The sequence below is a fragment of the Eucyclogobius newberryi genome, unplaced genomic scaffold, assembly GCF_026437365.1.
Source record: "Eucyclogobius newberryi isolate DKJ021-1_F unplaced genomic scaffold, fEucNew1.0.hap1 SCAF_9, whole genome shotgun sequence".
Taxonomy (NCBI): Eukaryota; Metazoa; Chordata; class Actinopteri; order Gobiiformes; family Gobiidae; genus Eucyclogobius; species Eucyclogobius newberryi.
This window is the reverse complement of record NW_027316532.1, coordinates 33,414,551-33,442,530: the sequence shown is the minus strand read 5'-3', so window position 1 is coordinate 33,442,530 and position 27,980 is coordinate 33,414,551. Positions and strand designations below refer to the sequence as shown.

Here is a 27,980-nt window from a genome sequence, read left to right as displayed (position 1 = left end):
TGCACTCAGTAAGAAGTGGACAGACAAGAAGTGCTTCGGATTTTAATTCTTGCATTGCGGCTTGACTTTTCCTTTCCACGCTGCCTTCCAGATCGGACCATGGTCTGTGGAGCCCGTCTGTGCCCCCCAGGCCTCTGAACCGGGTGGCCAGCATGATCTCCCACTGCCCTCTGGCCACTTTGCTGCCCTGGTCAATGGGACCCCAGACCCATCACCACTGCCCCGACCTGGATTGCCCCCTGCTGCTGGTGGGCGAGGGAGGAGTGGCCCTGCAGCGGTACCAGGCCCGGTCCCCTGAGAGCAGCCCGCGCCATTGGGTCAGTTGTGTGCTTTTTATTATTGTGACTCCGGCGTTTGTTCAGGTGTTTGGGCTACGATGGCACTATTTTCATTCAGTGGAAGGAAAACATGGCATTGTATCGCTGATAAAAACATGTCTATCAAAGTGTTATGTCGATTTTGGAATGGCATGTGCCTCATTCAAGGTCTGTTTGTGACGTTTTGGTAGTTACTGTGGGAATACTGAGAATTACAGTTAAACCATGATGTATCAAACGTATTTATATTGGTTAAGTCACACAAGGAACAGACAAACATTACTAAATGGACAGCAGTGGAAGAGAAACGCAATTTAAAGTGAATTAATTGTTATGTCGTCATGAATACTGTCCTAAATCTAATGTTTCGTCAAAATCCAAATTAAGGCCATCAGTCTGCAGTTTACATAATTAATCCTTGAGTTAACATTTATGTTTTCCCCTCTCCGTGGCTTTGTCTTTTTTCCCACAATTGAAATGTTTGTTATTCTTTGACGTCTGGTATGTTTTTGTGGCGTAGGTTAAGAACAATAGGGCTATAATAAAGCTTTGATGCGACTGGAAAATACTCCCCCGTTAGTTACAGCCATCAGCCTTATGTCTTTAGCAAAATGTTTGTTGCCCACTGTACATCATGTGGGTGGTGCAGTGCGTCGTCTCATTCCGCAAAGCCATTAGTCACAGTTATCCAGAATTAAAATGACACAGGACAGCGTGGCCAGTATATTGCCGACTTGTCACTTTACAGTGGTCAGAGGGTTAGTCGTTCGCAGTAGGATTTGAGTCGTTACAACTGTGGGATTACCAGAAAACCACTTGGGTGACAGCTTATTCCAGTCCAGACGCGGGTAATTGCTTGCATGTGTGCTCCAGCTCTAATAAGACGCGGGTTAAACCAAAAAAAGTTGTTTACAATGCGCTGAGGGAAGAGTGAAACCGAAGCAGGATCAGACTAGCAAACCAGGCCACTAAAACCCAATTGACATTATTGTGTATCCAGGCAGCGTTGTGTGTTTAATGAATGAATAATTTCCAGTTTGCTGTGGTTTTTGTGTGGCTTTTTCCTTGTATATTTGGAGACGACCCCTCGGCGCTGAGAGCCTCACATCCTGACTGACGTGTCCTCGAAACCCACGGCCCTGTTTCCTCTCATTGTTTAACCGTGTTAGAGTCTGGATGTGAGCTAAAAGCTGGGATCATCTTTCGTGCATCACTCTTGCCAGGCGCCTGTTTTATATGTGGCTGGCTTGATGGTTTGATGTAAAGTAATAGACAGACGTAGGAGTTAGAATCATGTAAGATATTGTTTGAACTAAGTTTGAAATTATGTTTAAGAAATGTCCCACACATATTATTCCTGATAAGGCCTTTTTTTCTTGTGTGGCTTACATGACGTTGCTTCCACTTAAAGAGGTTGTGAAACTGAGAGATAAACAAAAGTGATAATAGAAACATTATTCAACAGTGTTTTAGGTTCATAGTCCAGTTGCATTACATTGACAGAACTCGACTTTTTTTTTGTATAATTGAGATTTTTGTTCAGTACTGAGCATTTTATCCATCCTCCATTGCCACTGGGGAAACTTGTCAGGAGCAGTGGACAATGCTGGGCCTCCGTGGTCAGGACTACCGAGGTGGACAAGTAGCTTATTGTGCGAGGGTGAAGGCACAGGGACAACACGTAAACTCAGCCAAGACAACGCACTTTTTTACACGTTACACAGACATGTTCTGGAACCGCGTCGTCTAGACATTTTCTGATAGTCGTGATTGATAGGCACGTTAACCAATCAGAGAAACACATGGTTCGTTTGTGTAGAAAACAAACACGCCGGCTTATGAGTAAAAAAGAAACAACACAAAGGACTGAGATAAAGCAGTGATTTCTGAACAGCCGAAGAACTGCACTAAAAGAGGTTATTTATAGCAGATGTCTTTGAGAGACGTCTACTACGAATGAGCAGTCGTGATTCGATTGTCCCAAAATTAGATGGCGGTCGGATGAGTGGTCCAAGACCCTCCTGCATTCTATGAGAAAGTAGGGCTTTCCACAGGCAATGCAAACTCTGCGCATAAAAAGTCCCTGTACTAAGTCGAACCCAGGACCTTCTTGCTGTGAGGTGTGGTTGCTAGCCTCTGTGTCGCTTCCTTCTCCATCAAAACATGACAGGAAGTTCATGGATGTCAGAACATGATCAAATTGGGAAAAGGGGCAATAATGTTAAATCAAAGCCGCAGTAGCGGCGATGATGCTCTCGCCGTGTTTTGATCGCGATTGCCCCGACACTGCATTCTCTTAGACTTTATTCTTTAGACTTTATTCTTTAGACTTTATTCTTCAAACCCCCTGCTCCCTGTACCTCCGTCACCTAGCAACAGAGACCCGCCGCTAATGCTGATGCTAACGGTAATGCTAAGACCATGTCACGAGAGGAAATGTTCCATCAAAATAAAAGAGGAAGAGGAAGTGAAGGAATTCATTGCGCCTCTGCTGGTCAATTGTGAAAATACACAATATCTGCAATGCACTTTTTTTCATGACGTCTCGAGGAGAATATAATCCATGAGTTTTTCACACAATGGGTAGGGGGCGCTATAGAGTCAATTTGTTACATGGTATTAATTATTTCCAATCAGACCATAAAAACGCATTAGTGAGTGAAATATGAGCTCCATAGATCAGGTCCATTAGGCGTGACTTGTCCTTGAAAAAACAGTAAGGAATATCATTTTATTTTTGAAAAAAAAAAGTAAAACATGGCGGTGCCACTTTGATTCGACATGGCTGACTTCCTGTTTATCATAGAGCGATGCTGCCAGGTGTGTTTTACTCATCAAAGGTCAGAGGTCAAAGGTAGCTCTATCACTGTTCCAAGTCTCATGTGCCTAGGCCAACGATTAAGGGTTCATGTTTTTGCTTTTTTGAACTCGTCGGCACTGTTGCGACGGGCGTTCTCACAACCTCCATTTTATTCGAGTTCGGGCCGAGCCGATCGCGTCTATGTCCCCATGTGTGACATACAACAATGTTCAGGGGGTCAAAAATGCCCGAGTTGTGGCAAAATAACCATGAGTAATAATAGTAATAATAAGAAACCAGGCAAGAACAAAGACTCGTCGCATTCCAGTCCATGGAATGGCTCGAGCCAATCACAGGGCCAAATTTGAACCTGACTTGTTGAAGTGAGAGTGAACTACAGAGGGTCATTCCAGTGCAACATATAACATTGACCGGTTTTGCACCCGTTAATACAATGCCATCTGTAAATCAAAAATTAAGGGTTAATTCTATCAAATGATATTAGCTCCAGTGAACCACCGGCTGCAGCCAGATGACCCGGGACCACAACCATCAGCCATTACAGTTCAATAACCTCAGTCAGTCCGTGGAAATGCAGAAGTGTCCATTTGCAGGAAAAAACAAGCTTCAGAGGAGAACAAATTGAGGAAAGTAAATGTTGATGATTGCGAGTTTTCCATTGAACAAAAGCAAAAAGGCTGAGCGAGCAGTCCTTCTTCCTGTTTCCCTCCTCAAACCGAGAAGTGCACGTTTGGACCCGTGCGTCATGACGTCCCAGCGTTTCACCACATCTGGATTCTGCTGCGTTGATGACTGAAGACGAGGATCCGACAGTTCCGAGTGATTCATTTGACCGGACACAACCAAGTTCAGTGACCTATGTGCCTTTTCATTCATATTTTTACGGAAACACAGCTCAGGACTCGGGGTGAAGTTGCATCAAGCAAGCTGTAACACGATAAACAACATGTGCTAAGACAAGAGAAGAATGTGCAAGCATGCAGATGACACTCATGATTCAAATGTGTAAATGTTGAACTGGAACCTTATTTGTGCTCATCTCATCGACTCGTATATAATTTCTTATCTTATCTGTTGCAATCAGATGCATACAAACTTGCAAACTTGAGTTGACAAAGTGTGTTTCTCCAGGATTCTGCATGGACTGAGAAATGCTGGGGTAAAAAAAAAAACAATTTATTTACTGACACACTTAAACTTATGCACCAGTATTACTTGCAATGTATTATTTAGTTCCACAATAATGTTTGGGCAGAATAAATGCCAAATGCCCTGTTCTCACTATGTACTACTGTTGCTGCCATCGGTTACTTTTGACAACAATAGAAGCTGGACACTGGCCACATGTTTTCTGTTTTCAAATACATTGCACCATTTATGGACAGCCGGACTTCTCTTTTCCTCCGAAACCATTATAAAGTCCTTTGGAGTTTACAGACTTGCAGTAAAAACGTCCTGGTGTAGCCTGAAGCTCCGTTGCCTTTTCTATTGAGATCTGTGGCCTAATTAGCTGACCACAATAGTCCTGGTGTGAAAAGTCAATATGGCGTTCCATCAAGGGGGAGAGGGAGGGCACAGTCCCGGGGCGGGTCACTGGGGCAGAAACTCATCTTGCCATCTGGTCGTGTGCTGGCGGCCCGCAGTGGCACGTGTGAGTGTTTACTGGTGAGGAGGCCGCGCTCGCCTGGTTTATGGTTTTAGCAGCTCTGTGGCGAGGGCGGCGTGCCGCTCGGGCCTCCGCCTCGCACTTTCATAGGCCCCTTCCCGCTAAGCGAAGGCCGGGAGAATTAAGCACAGCGCATGACTAGGATCAGGCTGCTATTGGGAAGTGCCATGATCAGTGCGTTTGCTGGAAAGTGGCATTTAAGTGTGTGCGGCAGTAGGATGTTAAGATCAATGGTCAGCAGTGTGTCAGCAGATTGGAAACTATAGCAACATGGAGGGCAGAAACAACAAAGAAGCACTAAAATGGGTCTAGGGCAGACATCCTGTATTTGTCTGACTTACACTGAAGGATCTATTTTAAAACCACCAAAACTCTCTCTTGCAGCTTTACGTTGTTTTTTTTACTTAAAAGTGGGCCAAGTTGGTCAAAGTTAAACTCTAGATTGCGTCTGTCATTTGGTTGTAGCAATCAATTCTTGATTTTTTTTCATCCAAAACACTTTTCATCAACCGACTGAATTATTGTGAAAACTTACTGAATTATTTAAATGAAAACATTTTGATGCATTCTGTTGATAGACATATATGTCCATATGATGATTAACTTACTAGTTTTATCCTCTGCCTTGATCCCCTTGAAGTCTTTTAGCTGAGAGATGAATCACCTCAGAATAGATTCAGAGGATGATGCTTTGAATACATTTGACGTATTTAAACAGAACCGGGAAGTTAAAACATTCACTGCCTAAATCAACGCTATAGCAACAGTTCGGCCGAAACACATCGACCAACACCTTTGTGCATCACTTGTGCAATTTCCTACAACGCACAGACTTCTCACTTGACTTGGGAATGGCAGATGGCTGTGCATGTTCAATCAAGAGTCGAAATGCACGCTGCACGTGTTCATTTGATGTATTTATACAGAAGTTTATACAAAACTCTTCCTGAAATACTTGCTTTACAGGTGTAACTTTGAAGTGTAAGCAACGGTATGATTTAAGGCTATTGTTAAACACACAGACCGTATTGATTTCTTTGTGTTGTTTTTGTGGCATGAGCAACAGATGGTGCACCTCTCATTAGGGGGCGGCAGGGGGGGTCAGGCAGACAACCAGCCCAGACCGGTTCACTGACAGAGGGCTTAGAGAGGCTCAGGTCCGGGGGGTCAGCGAGGCCAGGCAAGATGATGAAGAAGGAGGGGGGTATAATGGAGACGCAGCTAATTTAATGTAACTGCAGTGTGCAAAGGGGGCACCTGAATACCTCCATACTGCATGAGTCATAATAACTTCAGGGGGGGATAATCCCAGCTTTGGTGTTATGCTCCAACTGATCCTTGTTTATTACACCGCCAATGAGGAAATATTGTGTAAGTGACTTTTTGCTTACTTTGCTTTTGAAAAGTCTGGTATAAAACAATGAACTGAAAGCCCATTCCCCGTATTTAGCAATGCTGTGTGTTTATCTTTGCAATTTTAACAGTTTTTAGAAACTTATGGCTCTTGATGTTCAATTTGGAGTCACAAGAGGAAAGACTGTCTTAAGCCCTCTGTGTGTAGTAAAACTGTAGTAAAATAAGTTTAGACTTTGTATCTCTTTAATCTGTTTGTTTATCATTATTTAGGTCCCAAAGATATCAAAAGTTATTTTTGTCCAAAACAAATCTGAAATGTTTTGTTACTGTATCAAGTAAGACGTCCCTTCAATTGAAACAATAGAAACGGGCATCTGCAAAATTCATCATCATACAAAGTTGTTCTGAACATTTTCGTGACACACTTAAAACACTCTGCTTTGTTTTCGTTGGAAACCTTCGTTGTGAAACCTCCTTTATGCTCCTTCAAAGAGGAGCGTAAAGGAGGAGGAGGGTCTGCATCTGCAAAGCCTTTTACTGGAAACTACAATGATGTCACCTTAATCCAAGAGAAAGAGAGAGGGAGAAAGAGGGGGGAAGGAGGGATAACTCTCACAATAGAACAGACATGACATAAGACTTAATTGGACAAAGAGTTCATTTGACCAGGGCAAGGACAATGTGGCTTCGTAGTTATTTATGTAAGATGACCTGACATGTCCCTAACCATCTCATTCTTCTTCATCCAGCCGCTATCTGTTGACAAGAGCATATCGCAATTAACTCTGACGACCAGTTCCCCCAAATAAATCTACCAAAGTTTTGTACTGAACAGACTGTGGATAAACAAAGTGGTCAGGAACAGCGCCCTCTACTGGGGAGTATGCCGCAGAAACACACAGGGCAATGCAAAGAGGTGCTCAGAGTTTGTGCACATAAACAGCAAAGTGTAAGAACAGCAGAAAGTCAATTGACTTTTAGAGCTCTGCACACAGATCGAGAGGGCAAAGATGACCTAATCATGAGGCAAAAACAAACAGATATTGGCTTACAGTGCAGAAAAATGAAAGCAAACAATTATTCCAGGTAGCATATTGTATCACTATCGGGGGGGAAAAGCTCTAAATAATAAAGATACTCAACATTTTGAGGTAAAGAAAGAAAGAAAAATGCTATTACTATAAAAAAGGTACAATATATATATATATATATATATATATATATATATATATATATATATATATATATATATATATATATATATATATATATATATATATATATATATATAGTTATTCATGTATTTATTTATTTATTTTCATCTTTATTATTATTTCCCCTCCATCCCTTGTTGGGTAATGGGAGGTTTTGTCTATAGGAGTTTTTGTTTATAGGAGATCTTCTACTGAGAGTGTTTTTCAAACTTCCTATAAGTGATCTGTTCTTTTCTTCTGTATCTACCTCTGTATCTACCTGCGTTGCATCAATGAAATTTCCCCATGTGGGACGATAAAGGAATATCTTATCTTATCTTATTTTATCTTATATTTCTAAAGCCAATACAGCAACTGTTACTGTTGTTACTGAAGCTGTTAAATTGCCACAAGGTTTACACCTGATATCATTTTATTGTAACAAGCCCTACATTGTCCGTATAGTGATAGTCTAATGGAAGTATTTTGGTATCTATTTCATATTTACATGACATCATCTCATGTGTTTAGTGATATTACATATTTTACTGTATTCTGTTTTGTATCCGGTAAAGTAAGACTTTTCTTTGGATAAATTATACAATTGTTTTGCTTCTCGGAGCAAGCTGGTGTGTTACATCACGCTGTCGTCTCGGTTTCTCTCTGTGCTGTGAGTTCCAGTTCCTTCTCGCTCTCACTTACAAACTCACTTTACAGATAAAGGCCTTTCAAGTTAGTGCCACTGCTCTCTTCGGCCTCCGCTGACCTCCTTATCTCTGAGACGTGAAACAGGCCAGGACCAAACCCACTGTGTAAATGTCTGTTATACAAGTGGCAAAGTTCTATTGTTTTGATTTAAATTCTAACTTAAAGTAAAGTAGCACGGACACGTTATTGATCCATGAGCATCACTTGGACACAGTCGATAGCTCAAAATGTGCTGAATTTACAAAAAGAAAATAGAAAAGAAATAGAAATGTAAAAACAAATGACAATAATAGTTTAAAATGTTTTATATATATATATATATATATATATATATATATATATATATATATATATATATATATGAGAGATCCAGGATTGTTTGAAAATCTGTTATGGACGGAAGAAACAAATTTAGCTCAAATATAGCCTAAGCATTTATCCCCACGTCAGACAGATAACACTAATGTTACAATTAGTGTACATTCTCATCATTATTCTGACCCAGAGGATAATTAAGCTCTACACACTGTACTGCAACCAATGAACATAGTCCTGGACATTATAATTGTTCAATAACACAAGTCCCAGCAGTTTACACTTTCCTAATGATTCTAGTAATGATAATGTTGTATACGTTGCACATTTATACATCTTTCTTCGTTTATTAGTCGTTACCATCCATTTCTGTCCCCCTTCAAACGCCCCTTCTATGTTTACAGCAATGTGTCAACACCTTCTGCTCTTTGGTCTTTATGGGCACTTAGTTAGTCAGGTATGAGGACAGCAGTCTTTCTGGAGTCCGCAGTTTGGAGACAGGAAGTTGGAGATTTCCTGGAATGTGTGTTTTTCCCCTCGGTGGTGCAATAACAGCGCGGCGCTCCGTCTTCTCTGCGCTGTCGTCCCCGGGTCAGCGTTAGTGGGACAGCCAGAAGACGAGCGGACCAGGGGAAGTTCAAGAATGGCAGGAACCCCCCACACGCCTTCGTCCAGGGCTTTTCTCTCCGCAACTACGTCACGTTCGCTTTCCAGGACATCTGCTAATGCTCGTATCAGATGGCTATAAAGTAACATGAGTCCATTGACCTTTGAAGCCTTGTTTATAGGGAAGTCAAAAGGAAATGGAAATTATCAGCTAGATGCCCAATTTTCAAAGAGATTTGGTCGGGAACAATGGGCGAAACGGTATTTGTAGCACACTTAGAGGTGGGAAAAATATTGGAACTTAAAGATAATACGTTGAATTTTGTTTTGGAGAAGCTAAATTGGAATATCAGATGTCTTCTATAGTAAAAAAGCTACAAAACCTTCAAATAAGGACACATTTTAACATTCGTCTGATCCTTAAACCTCAACTATTGTGTTTAAAGACAGGTTTTTAGAACATAAAACATCAGAAGCAAAACAGGGCAGGACCAGAGAGAAGCAAAAGAAGTAAGAAATAAAATAAGGAAGGGGTGGCGTCCAAAGAAAAGAAGGTTAGAGCAAATTAAGTCGAAAATAGAAGTTCCATTTAGTCCATTGTCTGTCAAATTGATCCATTTTCAGATTGTGATTTCTTTTCCATTCTGCGTATGTTGATTATGATGTAAGTTTAGTCCTTAATCCTCGATGCAATTTGTATCATCTTTTATTTTGATGGCCTTCTCCCCCCCAGTTGGACTGACATACGTAATATCATTATCAAGATACTCCAAAGAGATATTATTCTTTGTCAATATAACCCACCCCTAGTCTACGCACAATAATTATAAATGATATGTGAACTATGTAACGTTACTTCACCTCTGATGACACCACATATTCATTGACATCACAGACACAGCGTCATCCATCACAGCCGCACACCACAGCCCTACTACGACACCATCGCTCCATCATAGCTCCTCTCGTGGACGCGGGGAAGCCCACCCCACGTCCACGTTTGACCCCCTGAGCGTCACACTCCAGTCTGCACAATGTACGTGCTGGTGGTTCTTTGCCTGGCCTGACTCCAGTTCCCAGGCAGCCGCTCACTGGGCGTCTCGGGACCCTCTGGGAAGCACACCGGGCCAGTGGGAAGGCTGTGATCCCCCCTGACCCCCCGCTCTGCCCTGGGGAATAGGACGGGTGCTCTGATGGGGGAGTGATGTCACGGCTCAGGGGGAAAACAAGTAGTATTTCACATGTGACAGGTGCAGCTCTGTAGCGGGTTCTCAGACTTTTGGGTCAGAGTTTGGTGGAGTGAGTGTCATGAGTGGCAATGATGACTGAACAATGATATGAGGCGGTAAATGTGAGGAGATTATAACCTTGATCGTCCAAGATTTAGGACTTTATAACCTATTAGTATAAGTAGAGGTGGGCCATTTGCCAAAATATGACAGATCAGATCACGATTTGGATTTGATCACTATTCATGTGCACTTAGTACTTACAGTATATCAGCTTCTTCTGAGTGATTGCTTCAATGTGCTTGTGTCGCTCATCCTGACAGACCAGAACTGCAATAGAAAGAACTGCAATAGACAGAACTGCAATAGACAGAACTGCAATAGACAGAACTGCAATAGACAGAACTGCAATAGACAGAACTGTAATAGACAGAACTGCAATAGACAGAACTGCAAGAGACAGAACTGTAATAGACAGAACTGCAATAGACAGAACTGCAATAGACAGAACTGCAATAGACAGAGCTGCAAGAGACAGAGCTGCAATATACAGAACTGTAATAGACAGAACTGTAATACAGAGCTGCAAGAGACAGAACTGCAAGAGACAGAACTGCAATAGACAGAGCTGCAAGAGACAGAACTGCAAGAGACAGAACTGCAATAGACAGAACTGCAATAGACAGAACTGCAATAGACAGAACTGCAATAGACAGAACTGTAATAGACAGAACTGCAATAGACAGAACTGCAATAGACAGAGCTGCAAGAGACAGAACTGCAAGAGACAGAACTGCAATAGACAGAACTGCAATAGACAGAGCTGCAAGAGACAGAACTGCAATATACAGAACTGCAATATACAGAACTGTAATAGACAGAACTGCAAGAGACAGAACTGCAAGAGACAGAACTGCAAGAGACAGAACTGCAAGAGACAGAACTGCAATAGACAGAACTGTAATAGACAGAGCTGCAAGAGACAGAACTGCAATAGACAGAACTGGAATGGACAGAAAAGTCGGAGTATAAGTCGCACCAGCCAAAAAATGCATAATAGAGAAGAAAAAAACATATATTAGTTGCACTGGAGTATGAAATGCGGTTGCACGTGTGAAAATAACAAATATTATCACATATAAATCACTGCGGAGTATAAGTATATAAGTATAAATGTAAGTATAAGTCGCACCCCGGCCAAAACTATGAAAAAAAGGTGCGACTTATAGTCCGGAAAATACGGTAACCTAGAGCAGAAATATCACTTTACATCCTTATTTTGAAGATTACACTAGATTTTTGTCTCTTTTTGAGGTCATTTTTAATAGTTTTAAGTATAGACGGTATAATCGATGTTCTAATTTTGCCTATCTCCAGAACAACAACGGCAATATTATCAATTAGAAGGACGACAAACAATTGTATTTCGGGAAATAATGACGTTTTGAAACACACACACACGCACATGCCAGCTCACTTGAGAGATACGCGTTTGATTTCGAGCAGAAAGAATGATATTGTGCTTGGTCGTCTTGATTCCCATCGTACAGTTTATTCACACAGTTGGAGTGGGCAGTTTGAGTACGTGTTCACAGTGGGCCAGTGTGATCTGTTCTCACACACTGTAGGCCCATTCTGCTCGGGCCTGACAATGCACAGCGCAGTGACGGCATCCGCAGCCTTCCTTGTATTGTCCCACTCAGAGCACAGGCCACAGCTGCAGCACCAGGACCAGGAACAGCTCCACCGCAACGTTTCACTTATAGTCCATTAGATTCAGGGGACGAGGAGGATATGTTGCTGCGACTTAAGGATAGGCTTCTGTTAAGTTTGTGTATGTGATGGCCATTTTAAGTTATTCTAAAGAGCGCAGAGAAAAAACATTTTGCCCCAAGTCAAACTTCTGATAAGTTGTACTTGAGGTTCTTCTGCAGTTCATTTATATGTACATGTGACTACACCAAGCCAGAACTCAAACTAAAGTGGTAATCTCAGGCTCTAGTATGCTTCACACAAAAGAGGATAAAGACATCATTACAAAATGGCTCTAAATTAAACATATTCCAAAATAAATTGAATTGAATCGAATGTTTAATTTAAAGACATCATGTGATTATGTTTTTATCCTATTTTGTGTAGAGGGTTAGCCTAACCCTAACCCTAACTCTTACCATTTTAGTTTTAGTTTTGGCCTGGTGTAGTCCTAGTTTTAGTTCTGGCTAGATCTGGTACTCGGAAAGCAGCGGTGGAAAGTTCTGTGTTTGAGTAAATATTCAAGGTATCTGTACTTTACAGTGGAAACGTTTTACTGGAGCAGTTTTGAACTGGACTGAAATGTAGAAAGTACTTTTCATTTGGTTTGAGAGGTTATTGTTTTGCACATTAAGTTTTAGAGTTCAAGATCCAAATTAGGAAATTGAGTGGAATTGCTTCTGTTCAAGCTCAATTATTCATCAAAATTACTGCATTTAACGCTTTAACAGGTCTGTGTGAAATACTTTTGATTAGTATATTTTTAAACCTACTTAAATCTACGTTTACATTTACTTGAGTGACAAAGCCAAATAAAGTGGGCTTATAAGAACTAAGCCCCACACAACTACCAATTGCTGTATGTAATTTGTTAACACATATTTTTTAATTAACTAAACTAGAATCACAAAAGTCACTTTTGCCTTCACAAATTGACATCAGGAGGCTTATTTGGATTAATTTACCGGTGTTTTTTTAAATTTTATTTTAATTTCAGACAGCGCGTTTTTTTATTTTTTTATTTACCTATATATAAGTTTTGTATTGTACTAACACAGCGCGTCTTCAGACCGGAAACACACACACACACACACACACACACACACACACACACAGCAGTGGGAGGAGCCTGCAGTGGGAGTGGGTGGGATCAGTCCATTGAAGACAAGAGTGGCAGCCCAGTTACTGACAGGCCACGGAGTTTGCGGAGGCGCAGTTTGTGTGCGAACTCCAAAAAACTGACGCGCAAACGACACTCGCGCGTTAACGGGCCGACGGGACACGCGCGCGCGCTCTTCCCCCTTTCTGACGCACGGATTACGCTCCACGCTCTGATGCTGCCCCCGGATCATGAGAGAAACGCTCACAATGAAATTCGCCTGGAAAAGTAAAATGGTAAGATGCTTTTTGAGCCCGTCATGTGCTCTGTTGTGGAGGTTTTTGGGTGGTGCAGCGGGTGGGGGAGGCTAAAGAGCGGGGCGGGGCGGGGTGGGGTGGGGTGGGGGGGAAAGTAGCGGATAAAGAAGAGAAAGCGAAGAGGGGGTCGTGGTGGGGGACAGCGGGGGGGAAAGGTTGAACTTTAATTGTTTTGTCTGCGCTAATTCAGGGTTAACCTACATTAAAGTTGGGAATAGTGACGGACGGTGAGCGGAGGGGGCCATGCAGACAGAAACCCCCCTCCTGCCCCGACCACAACATAACACAAGCCTCTAGTTTTCTCTTTCTTTCTCTCTTTCTCTTCTTTGTGCAATGCAAAGTGAATGTCTTCCATCTCTGCTTCTCCGCTCTTTGTCAATGTCTTTTGGAGTATTGTTTCACACACAAACACAGTTAATTGGGAGATTATAGGGTTTATTTGGATAAAGATAGTGCCCATTGCAATGTCTCCCCCTTTGAAGCTTTTGGGTTCTACTGTATTGTCCACAAACCCAAACCATACTCGAGCCACGGTGGCATTTCTAATTGACTTAAAACCTTTGATTTCGTTTCATGTGAGTGTTATTCCTTATGAAGCAACTGGTATTGTTGCTTCGCTTTACATCATCCAACCACAGGGGGCTCATAATCCTATGTACTCTTTGTGTCAATCCAAAGCCTGATGGATTAGAGAGAGGGAGAGGGAGAGAGAGGGGGGTAGACTAGAGAGTGGTGTCAGGGAGGGCATCTGGAGTAGAACTGAACATGCCAAATATTGCACTGCGCACAAGATTTCACTTTAAATCACACACTTATTATCACAACAACTTGTTTGGCCCATTTCCTTTGCCTATAGAAGAACAGAACACATTTGGATTCTCCTCTCTGTCCTGCTCATGTAGATAAACATTGAGAATACAACATTGTTATAACACAAAAGTTGGCACTTGATCACAAACAACTGTAACAGGCACGACCCACAGCAGGAAAGCTCTGTGTTTGTGGGTGACGGAAAGCCGTGTGTCCACTTTGTGCGCCGTGGGTCGTACAACAGGACCTCCTGCTTTTGTTTTGGGAGTGTGTGGACCGCATGAGTCACACACTGATGTATTTATCTGTATCTGAGCCAGCCAGCGTTTCCCCAGGCGACTGCAGGCCGTGAGAGAAGAAAAAGGGAGAGATACAGGCCTTAATTTACTGGTGATGTAGATTAGTGGTTTTGAAATGGAACATGGAACTTGCCCTGTTTGTGACATTTGTGTTTAGTTTTTGCCAAGTACTGCTGCATGGCACTATCTAAACAGCAGTATTTGTGTTTAGTTGGCATGTAATACATTTAGAACAAGTTCCTTAACGTTGTACATTATTTAAAAACTACAGAAGGGGAAATTTGAGAAGCACAATGGTTCTGATTTGTACTTTCCCCTCTTTTTATTGCCCGTAAATGGTGAATAATTAAACATGAATGCATCGGTGTTTGTCACATGGAGGACCACAACATTGCGCCGTATCTCGCAGGTTAAATACGTGTTGTTTAATGCATTTCTTCCCTGCGTCCTGCTAAAACCCCAAACACACACTCCCTTCTCCGGCCCCTGCCTTTAAACGTCTGCCGTGACCTTTGCCCTCCTTCTGAGCCCTCCCTCTGTTTGGGCCAGAAGACGAACCTCGAATTGTGTCAAATGAAAGTAGGACTATCCCCGGCTGCTCTTCTGTTTGTGTTAGGACTTGGCCTTAATAGTGCGTGCGTGGTGTTTATATTTGGCATATCCCCCTCTCTCTCCACTCTCTCCCCCCCTCGCTCTGTCTGTCTGATGTCTCAGTAGATCCCTGGAGCTCTGGACTGAAGGCGTTTGATTCCATCTCTGTCTCTTATGTTTACTTACACGGCCTGTTATTTGTCAGTGCTTTAGAACAAGCCAACGTTGTGCCTATGGCCTAAAGTTCCGGAGCTCAACAAAATGAGTTTAGACTTCTGAGACGATTTAAAAGAGAAGTGCAAACGGCTCAATTCACAGTTGCAAAGACGGAAAACTCTAATCTTAAATTCTTTTTTTGCATATGGGTTCAGACTAATTCAAGTTACTTTAAGGCAGACATGTCCAAACTAGGGCCCGGGGGCCAAATGCGGCCCTCAGACCAATTTTTGTTGGCCCTCCAGCTTCCTGCTATATGGCCCAAACAACAAAAAGTAGCACTTTTTACTGTGAAATTGGGAACATTCCGGCATATTGATGTTATACCAACCTAATATTAATGTTCCAGGTATAATTAAATGTGTGGAGGCTCATCGCAATTACGTCAAATGCAAAATTTCGAATGATTCACTTTGTCATTCAACAAATTCAACATTGTCAAGTTGTTTGTGGCCCTCTGCCCCGTATAAGTTTCAAAATGCGGCCCTTGGTGAAAAAAGTTTGGACACCCCTGCTGTAAGGTGTTTAATATGTGTCTGATAGGTTTGTAGGCATTACCATGTTCTTTGATGAGCCTCTTAAGTAAACCGTGATATTCATTTTCAGCGATATCACCCTCCCCAAAAAATACGTCATGTAGTAATTTTTTAACAGCAAACAATAACAGTAAAAACAGAATGTTGCTGGATTTGTTTCTATTATTCCTGCTACTTCTGTTTTTTGTGTAATTTTGCTTTAAACGTCAAACAAACTGTAATAAATACCCAAAGAAAAGCATAATCCCACATTTTGACCATTGCCTTTGCAGAAATGCACTCTGACTGCTTGACAAAAGTCTAAAATATGCATAATGGTTGTAACGCCACGCAACACGTCTGTTTTTGGAACTTTCCATCTGATTATGTTATTAACTGAATTCACTGTTACCCGTGTTTGAAACGGGTTATATCACTTTTCCTTTTTAGTGCATTTTTCCGCCATTGATTCTCCAGTTAAATTGCTGCTACAAATCAGTGCAAATGCCAAGTCAAGTTGATTTAAGGTTCATTTCGCTCTTATCTGGAGGACTAGAGGCCCAGTTCAGAGACAGTCCATAAAGGAGTGAACGTGATGGGAGGAGGACATGGGGTCTGGCAGCTGCGGGTCCCGTGGGGGGCCGGAGACTCTATTGCGCTGGAGAATTGTGCAGTGCATCTTTATCTCGGTGTGTCCTGGAGATATTATCTACATTTCAATACATTGCCCACCTGTAAATGTCAGCAATATTTTGATATTTGTAGTACTTCTATCGGTTGACTTATAAGCCTTGATGAGCCAAAGTTTCTAATGCTTCTCCGTGTTTTCCCTGTGTGCAGAGCTCGGTGCAGGACTGGGGGGAGGAAGTTGAGGAAGGCGCCATCTACAATGTGACACTGAAGCGCGTTCAAATCCTCCAGGCCGCCAACAAGGGAGCTCGATGGCTAGGGGTGAGTCCACGGCCCGTCGCCTATCTCTATCCTGCACTCGGACAATGATAAACAACGGAATACGTCAAATGTTTTCAGTTGGAAGCGGCCCCGCGCACACTTGCCTGTTGTTTTAACATTTCAGCTATAAATCTCCTGGATCGAACCGCACCTTTTTAGTCCGCCATAATATCAACGCTTTGGCCGGACCAGCGCTGTTTAGCAAGAAAAATAAAACAGATTTCCTGATTCTCCAAATGCTAGCAGAACACTCTCTCCCCGTGTGCTAGTTTTATGAAACAAAAAGTGGGTATTAAAGGATTTTGCTGGCGTTGTACGTTTGTCAGAGCGTACAAGGCCTCGCTGTTTCCGGCTTTGGCTTGTGTTTATTAGTGTAATAAGATGTGATATGAAGCGTGCAGAGACCAATTAAGAATCGTGACGTTTTCCCCCTTTCGTCAGAAATTCTGCCACTGATTGGTATGTATAAATTTGCTTGATTACAGGCAGTGGGTACATGTGGGCTAATGTAATCGAAGCTGATTCACGCACAATGCAATGGACAGAGCATTGAAGTTGAAGTCAATGCTCAAAACAAGGAGCATTGTGAAGAGGAAAAAGTACTACATTTTGTTACATAGGTAAAAGTACAGATACAAGAGCCAAAAAGTATTTATGGAAAAGTATCACATGTACTTTGAGACTAAAAAGTATGTATTTCTCACAGAGTATTTAGTGTCAACTGTAATGGTTTCAGTATTGAGTTGTGCTGTTTTTTTGTTTGTTCAACAAAAACGGTGCAAATTGATTTCTTTAAAAAAAAAAGTATACGGGTAAAAATGAAAAAATATTTGTACCCGTATTTTTTTGTCTGATCAAACTCGGGACTTGAATTAAACGCTTTTAAGCACGAGCTCACCATGAACAAGCTCAAATATTTCAGAAACAAACATACTTTGTACTTTTCAAACCAGTTAAAAAGTGAAAAACGTATCTTATGTACAGTACTTTTACTTTTGTACTATGATACTTTCTACCACAAAATAAAAGTACTCTCATTGTAGCAGATTGGAGGAAATTAGAATACAAAACTAGTATACAATGTACAAGTGAAAAAGAAAACACACAAATACAACACAATAGCAGTACTTTTACATGAGTTCAGGTTGAGTTCCTTTGCAAATGTTCTTAGTTTGCATAAATCGAGCCGTGACACAGTTGTCATTGTGATACTGTCTGATGTGCGGTGTAGAGAAAGGCCCGTGTGTTGTTTTGGTGTGTGAGGTGGGAGAGCTCCTGTGTCGGGGAGGACTGAGGTGAAGGAGGGGCCTCTCTGATTAAAAGCAGATTGGAGCGTTTCCTGCTCTAGTGTGTTAACTTTATCAAGACCGCTCTCACTGTACGAACCCAAATCTAGAAAGGGTGGGACGATGTGTAATTCGACAGCTCTTAATACGACTACGATAATCAGGTGTTTGTTTGTTCCCTTTTGCTATTCAACAATCAAATTATCCCCGTCAAACACTCGCATTTGAAGCACACCGCACACAATACAAGCACGCCGTCATCAAGCAGAGATGATTTACCTTTTTTATTTGACAAAAGGAGAGTAGGAAATATGTTTTTAGCATTCTTTTTGAACTGCTTTCATCTTCAATCAGCACTCCACTAAAAACTCTATTATTTACAAGTCGGTGCGATCCCTCATTCGTCCAGGAGTGCTCCATCCAAAAACATTTAGTCATCTGGACACATGCTTTGGAAAATATTATTTAAAGGACTTCAACATTCTCTTTTTACACATTGCACCCTGATTTCCATAACCTTTTTTGGAAGTTGTAGAATGGGATTGTTAAGCATTCACTCGACTGTATTATGACAAGGATTATGTTAGATGTATTCTGCAGTAGTGGTGCTGTTTTTATTCGCTTTTTAAAATAGATTCATGTACCGTAATCATACTGAAGTTACTCCCTACTTACATCAAATGTGTTAGATTTTTGCAGATAACGTTCAACTTCTCACATTTGAGCTCAAGTTCTTAATATTTCTCAAGATACAATCAAATTCTACACAATTCAACGACGTCATCCTTATTTTTTGCCCCGCGCCATTGTATTTGTGCAGGCGGAGGGGGACCGTTTACCTCCGGGACACACTGTGAGCCAACTGGAGACGTGTAAGATCCGCAGTATCCGAGCCGGGACGCTGGAGCGACTGGTCGAGACGTTGCTGACTGCGTTCGGAGACAACGACCTCACCTACACCTCCATCTTCCTGTCCACCTACAGAGCCTTCGCCTGCACGCAGATCGTGTTGAAGCTGCTGTTGGACAGGTATGCAAACATCATCCGAAATGCAAATATGAAACGATGAATAGGGAGACATCACATCACGGTTTTTGATGCGGCAGGTATGGGAGTTTGGAGGAAAATACAGAAGCAAACCGGTGCCAAAGTACTGAGACCAGAGGCGCCATCAGAAAGTAAGAACATTGATTCTCAGTCACGTTTTGCGGATAAACGTTGAATGCATCACGATGTCTGATACGGTTGTGTTGTACCCACAGTGCACTGGCCTCGATACTTCGCGCCTGGTTGGATCAGTGCCCAGAGGACTTCCAGGAGCCCCCAGACTACCCCTGTTTGCACCGCCTCATACAGTACCTGCACAAGGCCCAGCCGGGCTCCGAGACTCTCAGGCGGGCCAAGAGCCTGTTAGAGCAGCTACAAAGTCAAGCTAATATGGACGACACTGACGGTGAGGCTTGAGATACTTTGAGATACCAACCTTCTTCCACAAACTGTGCAAACAATAGTACTTGGGCTACACGTTTTTTAAAATGTATTTATTTTGCGATCAGATTTGCAATATCGGTTTAAAAAGTAGGATTCTTTTCATAGTAGTGCACATTGTAAACAACTCCTGGAGCTTTAACATTGGGAAAAAAACACACAACTGAGTAATGAGAAACTATTACAAGAATAGAAAATACTGGTAGAGTTTTAAATTACAACAAACAATAAGATTTTTCTATAAACAAAGGATATTTTCTTCTTTGCAGACGACGTTCTATTGTCTAAATAATTGCAATCTTTGTCATTTGATAATTGAGCCAACACAAATTGCAGTTTTGATTTGATTGTGATTTGATTGTGATGTGTTGTCCAGCTCTAAATAGCACAATTACACAAATAATAGACTTTGATTTGGAAGTTTTAAAGTTTTGTCATGCTTGGTTCCATGCTGTGCGTGGCATTAAAGTAGATCAGCACATTCAATTGTTTTAGTTTGACCCTAAATTTACCCTTGTCAAAGTAGTATCTCGCCGCACACATGGAAACAAATGTCGTACTTTCAATCTTCTTGACGTTGTTCTTATCACTTTCTGACAGGTTTCCACGGCAACTCTTCCTTCTGTTTGGGCGAGGGGGAGGAAGTGGAGATCGAGGCTCAGGAGAACTTCCTGTCGTTCGACGCTGACCTTGTGGCAGAGCAGCTGACCTACATGGACGCAGTAAGTGGTAGATAATGAGTGCAAAACAAGAGGAAAACTATCTGGGCTGAGGAAGGAAGGTTACTTTGGTCACATCCTCGAAAAGTCTCTCCACTCGAGAGCTCGAGATTGAACATCAAAAACTTTACGTTACTGGTCAAGACATCCATCAAAAAGTAACCGGACAAAGTGCCGTGGAACATCCCGAGCAGCCTATCATGTTCTATGGCTTTTTTATGTACTTTTTCTATGGTTTTTGGCCACTACATTTCTATGGACGTGGAGATATTTTGGTTAAAGTGTTGACACATCATGTAGCTAGTCAGTTATTTAAGCCCTTTTAAGTTCTTCAATCAGCAAACATTCATTTTATGATTAGTGGGATGATTTAAAATAATAAAGAAGAGAAACCTGCTGCGTAATATTCAAAATGAGCGTTTAAACTGATGTTTCTGCAATTTTGTGGTTAACTTGATCTTTCTTTTTACTTTACTGCGCAATACTTGAATCTCCAGCCAAGAGTTTACAGTCACATTTCTGATTGTTTCTTTTTGAGTTATTTTTTATCTTTTATCTGACTCACCCCCCCGTACTGAGGGACAAGAACATATACATTTTCTGTATCTGAACGGCAAATAATGTAAGATATTAAAGAGGGTTGGTGGTCAGTTTTAACATGGTTTTGCATGTTTTTTCCCCCCAGCTGCTGTTCAAAAAGGTTGTACCTCACCACTGCTTGGGCTCGATCTGGTCTCAGAGGGACAAGAAGGACAGCAAGCACTGCGCTCCTACAATAAAAGCCACTATCATGCAGTTCAACGCTGTGGCTGCCTGTGTGGTCAATACTGTGCTAAAACATAGGCAGATACGGCCGCATGCCAGAGCCAGGGTCATACAAAGGTGGATCGATATAGCTCAGGTAAAACACACACATCCCCTTAAGAGTAGATGTTACTGTTACAGCGCGGGTTTTGATTTACGGTTTGTCAATCAACAGGAGTGCAGAATACGAAAGAACTTCTCATCGTTGCGAGCCATTGTGTCAGCGCTGCAGTCCAACCCTTTGTACCGCCTGAAGAAGGTGTGGGCCTCTGTGAACAAGTAAGACTCCACAGCGTTTGTTAGAGTTCAACTGTTTGTCAAGAATAGCTTAAATTAAGTGTTACTTTTTGGTCAATCCAGAGACAGCATGCAGACGTTTGAGGAGCTGTCAGACATATTCTCCGATCACAACAACTACCTGACCAGCAGAGAGCTCCTCATGAGGGTAAGCAAAACCATCAAATGATCAACTCAAATCCACCTTCATAGAACACAAAGAGGCTGCGGTGTAATCACTCCCGGACACGCAGCGCTCTTCTCTCGCCCTTCCGAGGCCACATACTGTGTTTGTTCTAAAATAGTGTTTTCTTTCTTCTCGTTTTGTGCGTCGTACAGGAAGGCACTTCAAAGTTTGCCAGTCTAGAGAGCTGTGCCAAGGAACACCAAAAACGCACCCACAAAAGGCTGCAACTGCAGAAGGAAATGGTGAGACAACAAGTGGCTGCTTATATTCGATTCTTCAAATGTTCTCTGTACAACTGTACAGATAATGACATGACATGGAGAAAAACCTCTCTGCCTCAGGGTGTCCACAGCCGCTTGTCTCCATGGAGAGGTTATTGCTTTGCCTTGAATGTTCCACAGTGTGGCATTTAAACATGCGTTCTTACTGTAAGTGGGCTCGCCTCTCCACAAATCTGACACGTGACTTGTGGTGTCACCTGTCTCCATGGCGATAGATACATTTAACGCCATACTGTGGGACATTATAGGCAAAGCAATAACATCAAGTATGCGGTGCGAAAACGGCATTGTTCACACTTAAAAGGTCACCCAGATCTTGCCACTAAACCATCTCGTAGACAGATTTCACTAAAACGTTGGCCTAGCGTTGCACTTATGTTTAATTGTTGGGTCTTCTGTTCTAGGGAGCAATGCAAGGAACGATACCGTACCTGGGAACCTTCCTAACGGACTTGACCATGCTCGATACAGCTCTGCCTGACGAAGTGGAGGTGAGTTAAAGACTTGGACATCTGTTGAATGCGCTGCTACTATGTGTGTGCGTGTATGTGTGTGTGCGTGTATGTGTGTGTGTGTGTGTGTGTGTGTGTGTGTATGTGTGTGTGTATGTGTGTGTGAGCTTACCTTCCTCTGCACATCTGAGAGTCTGTGTTCTGCCGTGTGGGGCCTGTGAGTTTCCATTGGCGTGTGAGGAATTTGTACCCAATGCTGTTTGTCCAAGCGCCCGCTGGTATGTGATGTGCGGACGCTGACCGCTTGTTCCTCTTGTCCTCAGGGCGGTCTCATTAACTTTGAGAAGAGGCGAAGGGTGAGTTTCAAGCGTTTTTTTATGTGATTATTTTCAATTTTGTGTATAAATATCTAAAATGTAGCTGCAGTGGTTGGACAGATTCAATCTTCACAGAAACTAAACCAGGACTAAACCATTATCAATTTGGCATAACACAGAGCAGTCACATGGGCTTAGAAATCAGGCTCTTTATGACATGAATGGATTGGATTGCCTCTATACAGGGTCAAACTAAAATGTGTACCAAATCAATAACTAATCATTAAAGTAACAAATGACTGATTGTGGCAGTTAAATGCACTCATATATTTGTCATATATGGCTGACCACCACAAAACTATAACATTTTTAATCTTAATCTTGAATTATGTCTCAATAACAATGAATTTCTATTGTGCAGCCCTTGTTTAAAGTCAGTCAGAATAGAGTTTGCGAGCGTATTCTTCTAGCTAGTTTCTGAGTATTTTCAACAGAGTAATTTTACAGTGCCACTATAGGCTCAGATAAACACTCAATTAAACTGCCTTTTTAAGTCTTCGTAGGTTTATTCTTGCGCTAATAGAATCCCAATCTCTGTGTCACTCATGTCTTGCTCTGTTTCCGCAGGAGTTTGAAGTCATAGCTCAGATCAAGTTGCTCCAGTCGGCGTGTAACAGCTACTGCCTCCACGCGGACCCGGCTTTCCTGCGATGGTTCAAGAGCCAGCCCCAGCTCAGCGAAGAAGAAAGGTACCACTGCTTATGATTGCTCCTCTGTCCTCCAGAAAACCACTGCATTTGTGTGAAAAGCCATGGACGGTTGCATCTATTGTCCAAGCGCGTACAAAGAGCGCTCCTTGCACTCCCCACTGCTCTATTGTACCGCTTGTTTTGGCTTCCTTCTCTTCCATTCTTCCATTCTTGCACTCTTGGACTTTTAATTTCTAATCCTGCTTCCCATAGCTCATGTTGTCATTATTGCTTTTCTCCTGCAGCTACGCCTTATCCTGTGAAATTGAAGGGCTCGGCGACAGCAGTCCAACTTCGCCCAAACCACGGAAAAGCATGGTGAAAAGACTTAGCCTGTGAGTCAAAATAACATCCAGGAACAGTTCTTGTTATTCTAAAATGAGCCGTAGAGTAGTCGGCGTTGATTTATTTTGCTTAACCATCTAATCATGGACTTCCTTTAACATTTCAGACTGTTTCTTGGAGCAGACAGCAGTGCAGTCAGTTCTCCAGTGAAGGAGACGCCCCGCTCGCCCCCTACAGGCAGCTCGGGGGAAAGCATGGACTCTGTCAGCGTGTCATCCAGTGATTCAGGCAGCCCATCGGACTCTGAAGGACTGACCCCCATCCACGCCAGCGACGCTCAAATTAAGGTCATTTATTTTATGTTTAACTATATATGGTATTTAGTGACGCCTTATTTGCCATCCTTTTTGTAAATAAAAACACATGACAACATGTAAAGGAGGCAAAAGTGACGTGGAGGATGTGATTTCAATGGAGAAACTGGGATTCAACCTCTGAATATCACAACATGTTAAAGATGAAAGTGGTTTTGGGAATGAAACACAGATTTATATCAGAGTCTGGTTTAAAGACATTTACAATTGTATTTTACATTATTTATTTGTTTAAAATGCTATAATGTATTTATTTTAGATTTTATTTAACCCAGAAGAACCTCATTGAGATTAAAAATATGTTTTGCAAGAATCTCCTGGCCAAGAAGCCAAATTATGACCGACACAGGCAAATCCTGTTATCATATTTAGTTGACAAATTCTTACAGAAATGCTGACCACACAATAGTTTATTTTATTTTATCCGCCTACATATATTGCATACTTTACCACAATCAATACTTTTAGTGAATTTGTTCTATTCTTTGTAACAGAAAAGTAAACTAATTGAGATTTCTACCCTGGAAATTCAAAACTGTTGCTTATATATAGTTAGTAATAATATTTAGAATATTTTGAACATTCTGATGTCATAGCATTTTAAAGGGTCTATATATTCATGGTGTGAAGTAATGAATCCACAAATATATTTAACTTTGGTCTTTCCTACAGCTATCGGATTCCTCCTCCTGTGCATCCTTACACTCCACGGACACGGCCTCATCCACCACCAGTGTTTCCATGACGCCCGTGTCACCCTCTCACCCGGGTCACCCTTGCACCCATCGGCGCTCCGTCTCCCTCACTCCGATGTCTCCCAGTTCTCCCAATCAAGCGCTGCTCTACAACACACAAGCTCAGGACGCGTGCATCATCAGAGTCAGCCTGGAGCACGGCAACGGAAACCTGTACAAGAGCATTCTGGTACACACATTGTGATTGTTGTGGTAGTAATATTAGTCCCATTGATTTGCACTCTTAGACTCTAAACATACTTTTTGTTTGTTCATGTAGTTGACCAATCAGGACAAGACTCCAGCTGTGATCGCTCGAGCCATGGCGAAGCATAACCTGGAGGTCGAGCCAGAGGAGGGATATGAGCTGGTGCAAGTCATTTCTGATGAGAAAGGTAAATATACTTTCAGTCCACAATGTGTCTTAAATTGTAGTCTTCTGCACTGGACAAAAACAGGAGTGGTATTCAGATTTGTAACTATTGCAAAGCATGTATGACTACCCTGTTCTATAACATCACCAAGTTTACCAAGTTTACACAGAAACCGGGTGATAAAAGTATTGTTTGTTTTGTCTTTCAGAGCTGGTGATTCCTGACAACGCCAATGTGTTTTACGCCATGAACACATCTGCAAACTTCGACTTCCTGCTCAGAGTGCGGGGGTCGGCCGGACGACCGATCCAAATGCGCAGCCGCTGCGTATCCACCGTGCCACGACAGCATCGCTCCAGTCTGTCCCTCCGGCTCAGCAAAGTGACTCTGTGACCAAAAGCCATGCAAGAACTGGACCTTCAGGGCTGAAAATGAGCTCTTTGGGATCATGAAGAAAACGGACCGGTCCTGAGCTCTTGCCTTCTTCACTCCATGTGCCATGCTTCATGTTCCTAAGGTTTTAGCACTTAATCAGAAACATGGGCAGTAGCACGACTGTTGTGCCAGTGGACCTTGTCTTGGACCGTAATGTCTGTGTCTAAGAGGAGAAGTGCGCCCCCCGGTGGCACTTACTCCTTCTTGCAACAGGTTTTTGCACATGTTTTGGGAGCAGCCAAACTCCTAACCTCTAACAGTATTCTAAAGACTATATAAGTGATCCTGTGATGTTTTCTATGTTATTAGAAGTATTGAGGCAGAGTGTTCTGCCTGTATAACTGAATGGACGTCATGCAGCATTCTGGATGATATGAATGAATTGACAGAAGCTGTTGATGTGTTGCTGCTTGTGGCCTGTGCACAGTGTGTATGTGTTTCCCCCTCTCATATTGTGAGCTATTTGACGAATGCAATGGTGACGCGTTCTGACTGGTTCAGTTACTTGGTTTTAACAAGTCCTTGGCAAATATTAAAATGGCCTTAGCCACCCAATCTTCAGGGTGAAATGAAAAGAGGAAATGAAAGTGTCTTAGAGCCAGTGGATGCTTTATGATACCTCTGTGCCCTTCAGTGTTGATCTACAGTTGCACTTGTCAGTTGAAGGAGATGCCAATGCGATGTGAATACAGAAGTAGGAATCCTCCACTAATGTTGAGGACTGGATTCCTTCTTCACCCAATGAAGTATTATTTTGTCTTGTCTTGTTTATGTTTTTGTACATCAGGTGAAATGTGTAAGTCAGATTGGAGTACGTTAAATGGTTTTCAGTAATGTGTCATTCCAGACTGCCAAATAACTGTGATCTGCTTTTCTACAAGCCACTGTCCAAATCAACTCCTCATTTACATAGCCTTACATGTTTATTTTGTCAACACTGTCTCATCAGTCGCACATATTTACACCGTGTCAAGAGGCAGACACATTGACAAATTACTACGCAACAAGTGCAGCTGTTTTACATCTGTTTCTGTTTTCAACCCCGTCATCACCTCTGTAATTCAGCTGATCCCCTTTCACAGCACTTTGTTCTGTTCATTTAAAGTGTCTTCTCCACTGCCAAAGACTCCTCTCTGAACAAATAAAATATTATCTTTGCATAAGTGTGTTGTGATTTGCTTTCACCAGATGATTGACAGTTATCTTTGACATTGTCAGGACGAGGGTCCGTGCTGGCCTGGGCCCAGCTCATTCTGCTGAGTGGAGGACATTTCTGCTGACAACACTCCTGACCTTTCTTTCCTCAAATGTATTTTATTAGGCTGGCCTGTGGCCCAGCTCTTTCCCAGAATTTGAAGACCTGTTATGACACCACTCCCTATGTTCTATATACTACATTACATAATATACAAAGATGTTTGCAGCATTGATCTGTTTACCACGTGTGCTTTTGGTGATGGCCATTTAGGCACTACAATGGGACAGGCAGGACTGTCCCGCATGTGTGCAGTATATAGTTTAGATTGTACTTTATTTATTACTGATTACTTTAGACGCACACCTGAAAGTATTTCTTTGGCAAGATAACAAAGTAGACCCCCAACTATGTCTAGGCCCTATAAATACGTTTATTGTATAGCATTACAAATGAATGTATCAATTTTAAGAATGTTTACTTTACAATTTCCAACTGAAGCTGTAGTGTAAGATGTTTCCACACTGAGTCAGCTGCTCATCTGTGGGAGCCACAAATGGACTTGTTCAGAGCTTGTGTGGCGCTGGTGCATTAGTGGGACTGTGGAGGTCAGGCCTCTTGAGGTCCCTCTCACCAGGGGCTACAGCTGCAACTGCTTTGATCCTCGGAGCTCTGGAGTGGCAGCATTGGGCACCAGTATGTGCTGTGTTCAGGGGGAGGGACACAGCAGTGTGTGACAGACAGAAGAGGCTGGAGCTTTAGTCTGAACTAAGTGATCAGGACATGAACACTACAAAGAATATGGATATACGGGCTCAGCAACACAATGAAAACGTAATAACTCTAGGTTTGCGTTTGTAATGAATCTTAAAATGTGTACAAAGCTTAAAAAATACACTACAGTTTTATTAATGATTTATTCTGTCCAGTAAAGGTAATGACTTAAAAATATCATGTACAACAAATGTATAAGAATTGATACACATGCCTGACTTAAAAAGTGTTTGAGTAGTGTTTGTAGTGTTTTCTCAATGTAAAATGATCTCGTTTTTTGTTCAAATCCTTAATAAAGTGAATAACAGCCTATGAATGAAAACAAAAGACATGGTCACATACTATTAACAATGTAGTCTTTGTATTTTATGAATGAACATGGAAGTTACAGATTAAGGCCCTGTTTCACTTTGGTTAAAACAAGTAAACAACAGAGACTTTAAAGTTACTGCTCTGACATTCATGAACGGGTCTTAAGACTTGTTTCTC

At 42.0% G+C, this 27,980-nt stretch overlaps 1 protein-coding gene across 2 annotated transcripts; it reads left to right on the top strand.

Annotated features, from left to right (window-relative positions):
• On the top strand, window positions 1-26,685 carry rgl1 (ral guanine nucleotide dissociation stimulator-like 1). Of its 2 annotated transcripts, none has more exons than XM_072438936.1 (18): window positions 1-317; window positions 16,651-16,761; window positions 18,868-19,076; window positions 19,154-19,225; window positions 19,310-19,500; window positions 20,136-20,257; window positions 20,940-21,155; window positions 21,234-21,337; window positions 21,419-21,503; window positions 21,674-21,763; window positions 22,207-22,293; window positions 22,578-22,610; window positions 23,199-23,320; window positions 23,566-23,655; window positions 23,772-23,952; window positions 24,652-24,903; window positions 24,994-25,108; window positions 25,296-26,685. In XM_072438936.1, exons 1-18 carry the CDS (start codon window positions 153-155, stop codon window positions 25,478-25,480), a joined length of 2,430 nt encoding a protein of 809 aa, XP_072295037.1. In that variant the 5' UTR covers window positions 1-152; the 3' UTR covers window positions 25,481-26,685. The 2 variants fall into 2 exon arrangements, with proteins under 2 accessions (XP_072295037.1, XP_072295038.1); XM_072438937.1 differs by lacking the exon at window positions 1-317 and adding an exon at window positions 13,231-13,358.
• The last annotated feature ends 1,295 nt before the right edge of the window (window positions 26,686-27,980 follow it).

Coding starts and splice junctions, on each gene's coding strand:
- rgl1 (XM_072438936.1), top strand. CDS start 153: ATGATCTCCCACTGCCCTCTGGCCACTTTGCTGCCCTGGTCAATGGGA. Junction 21,156..21,233: donor GGTGGATCGATATAGCTCAG/GTAAAACACACA, acceptor GTCAATCAACAG/GAGTGCAGAATACGAAAGAA. Junction 23,321..23,565: donor CAGCTCAGCGAAGAAGAAAG/GTACCACTGCTT, acceptor TTTCTCCTGCAG/CTACGCCTTATCCTGTGAAA.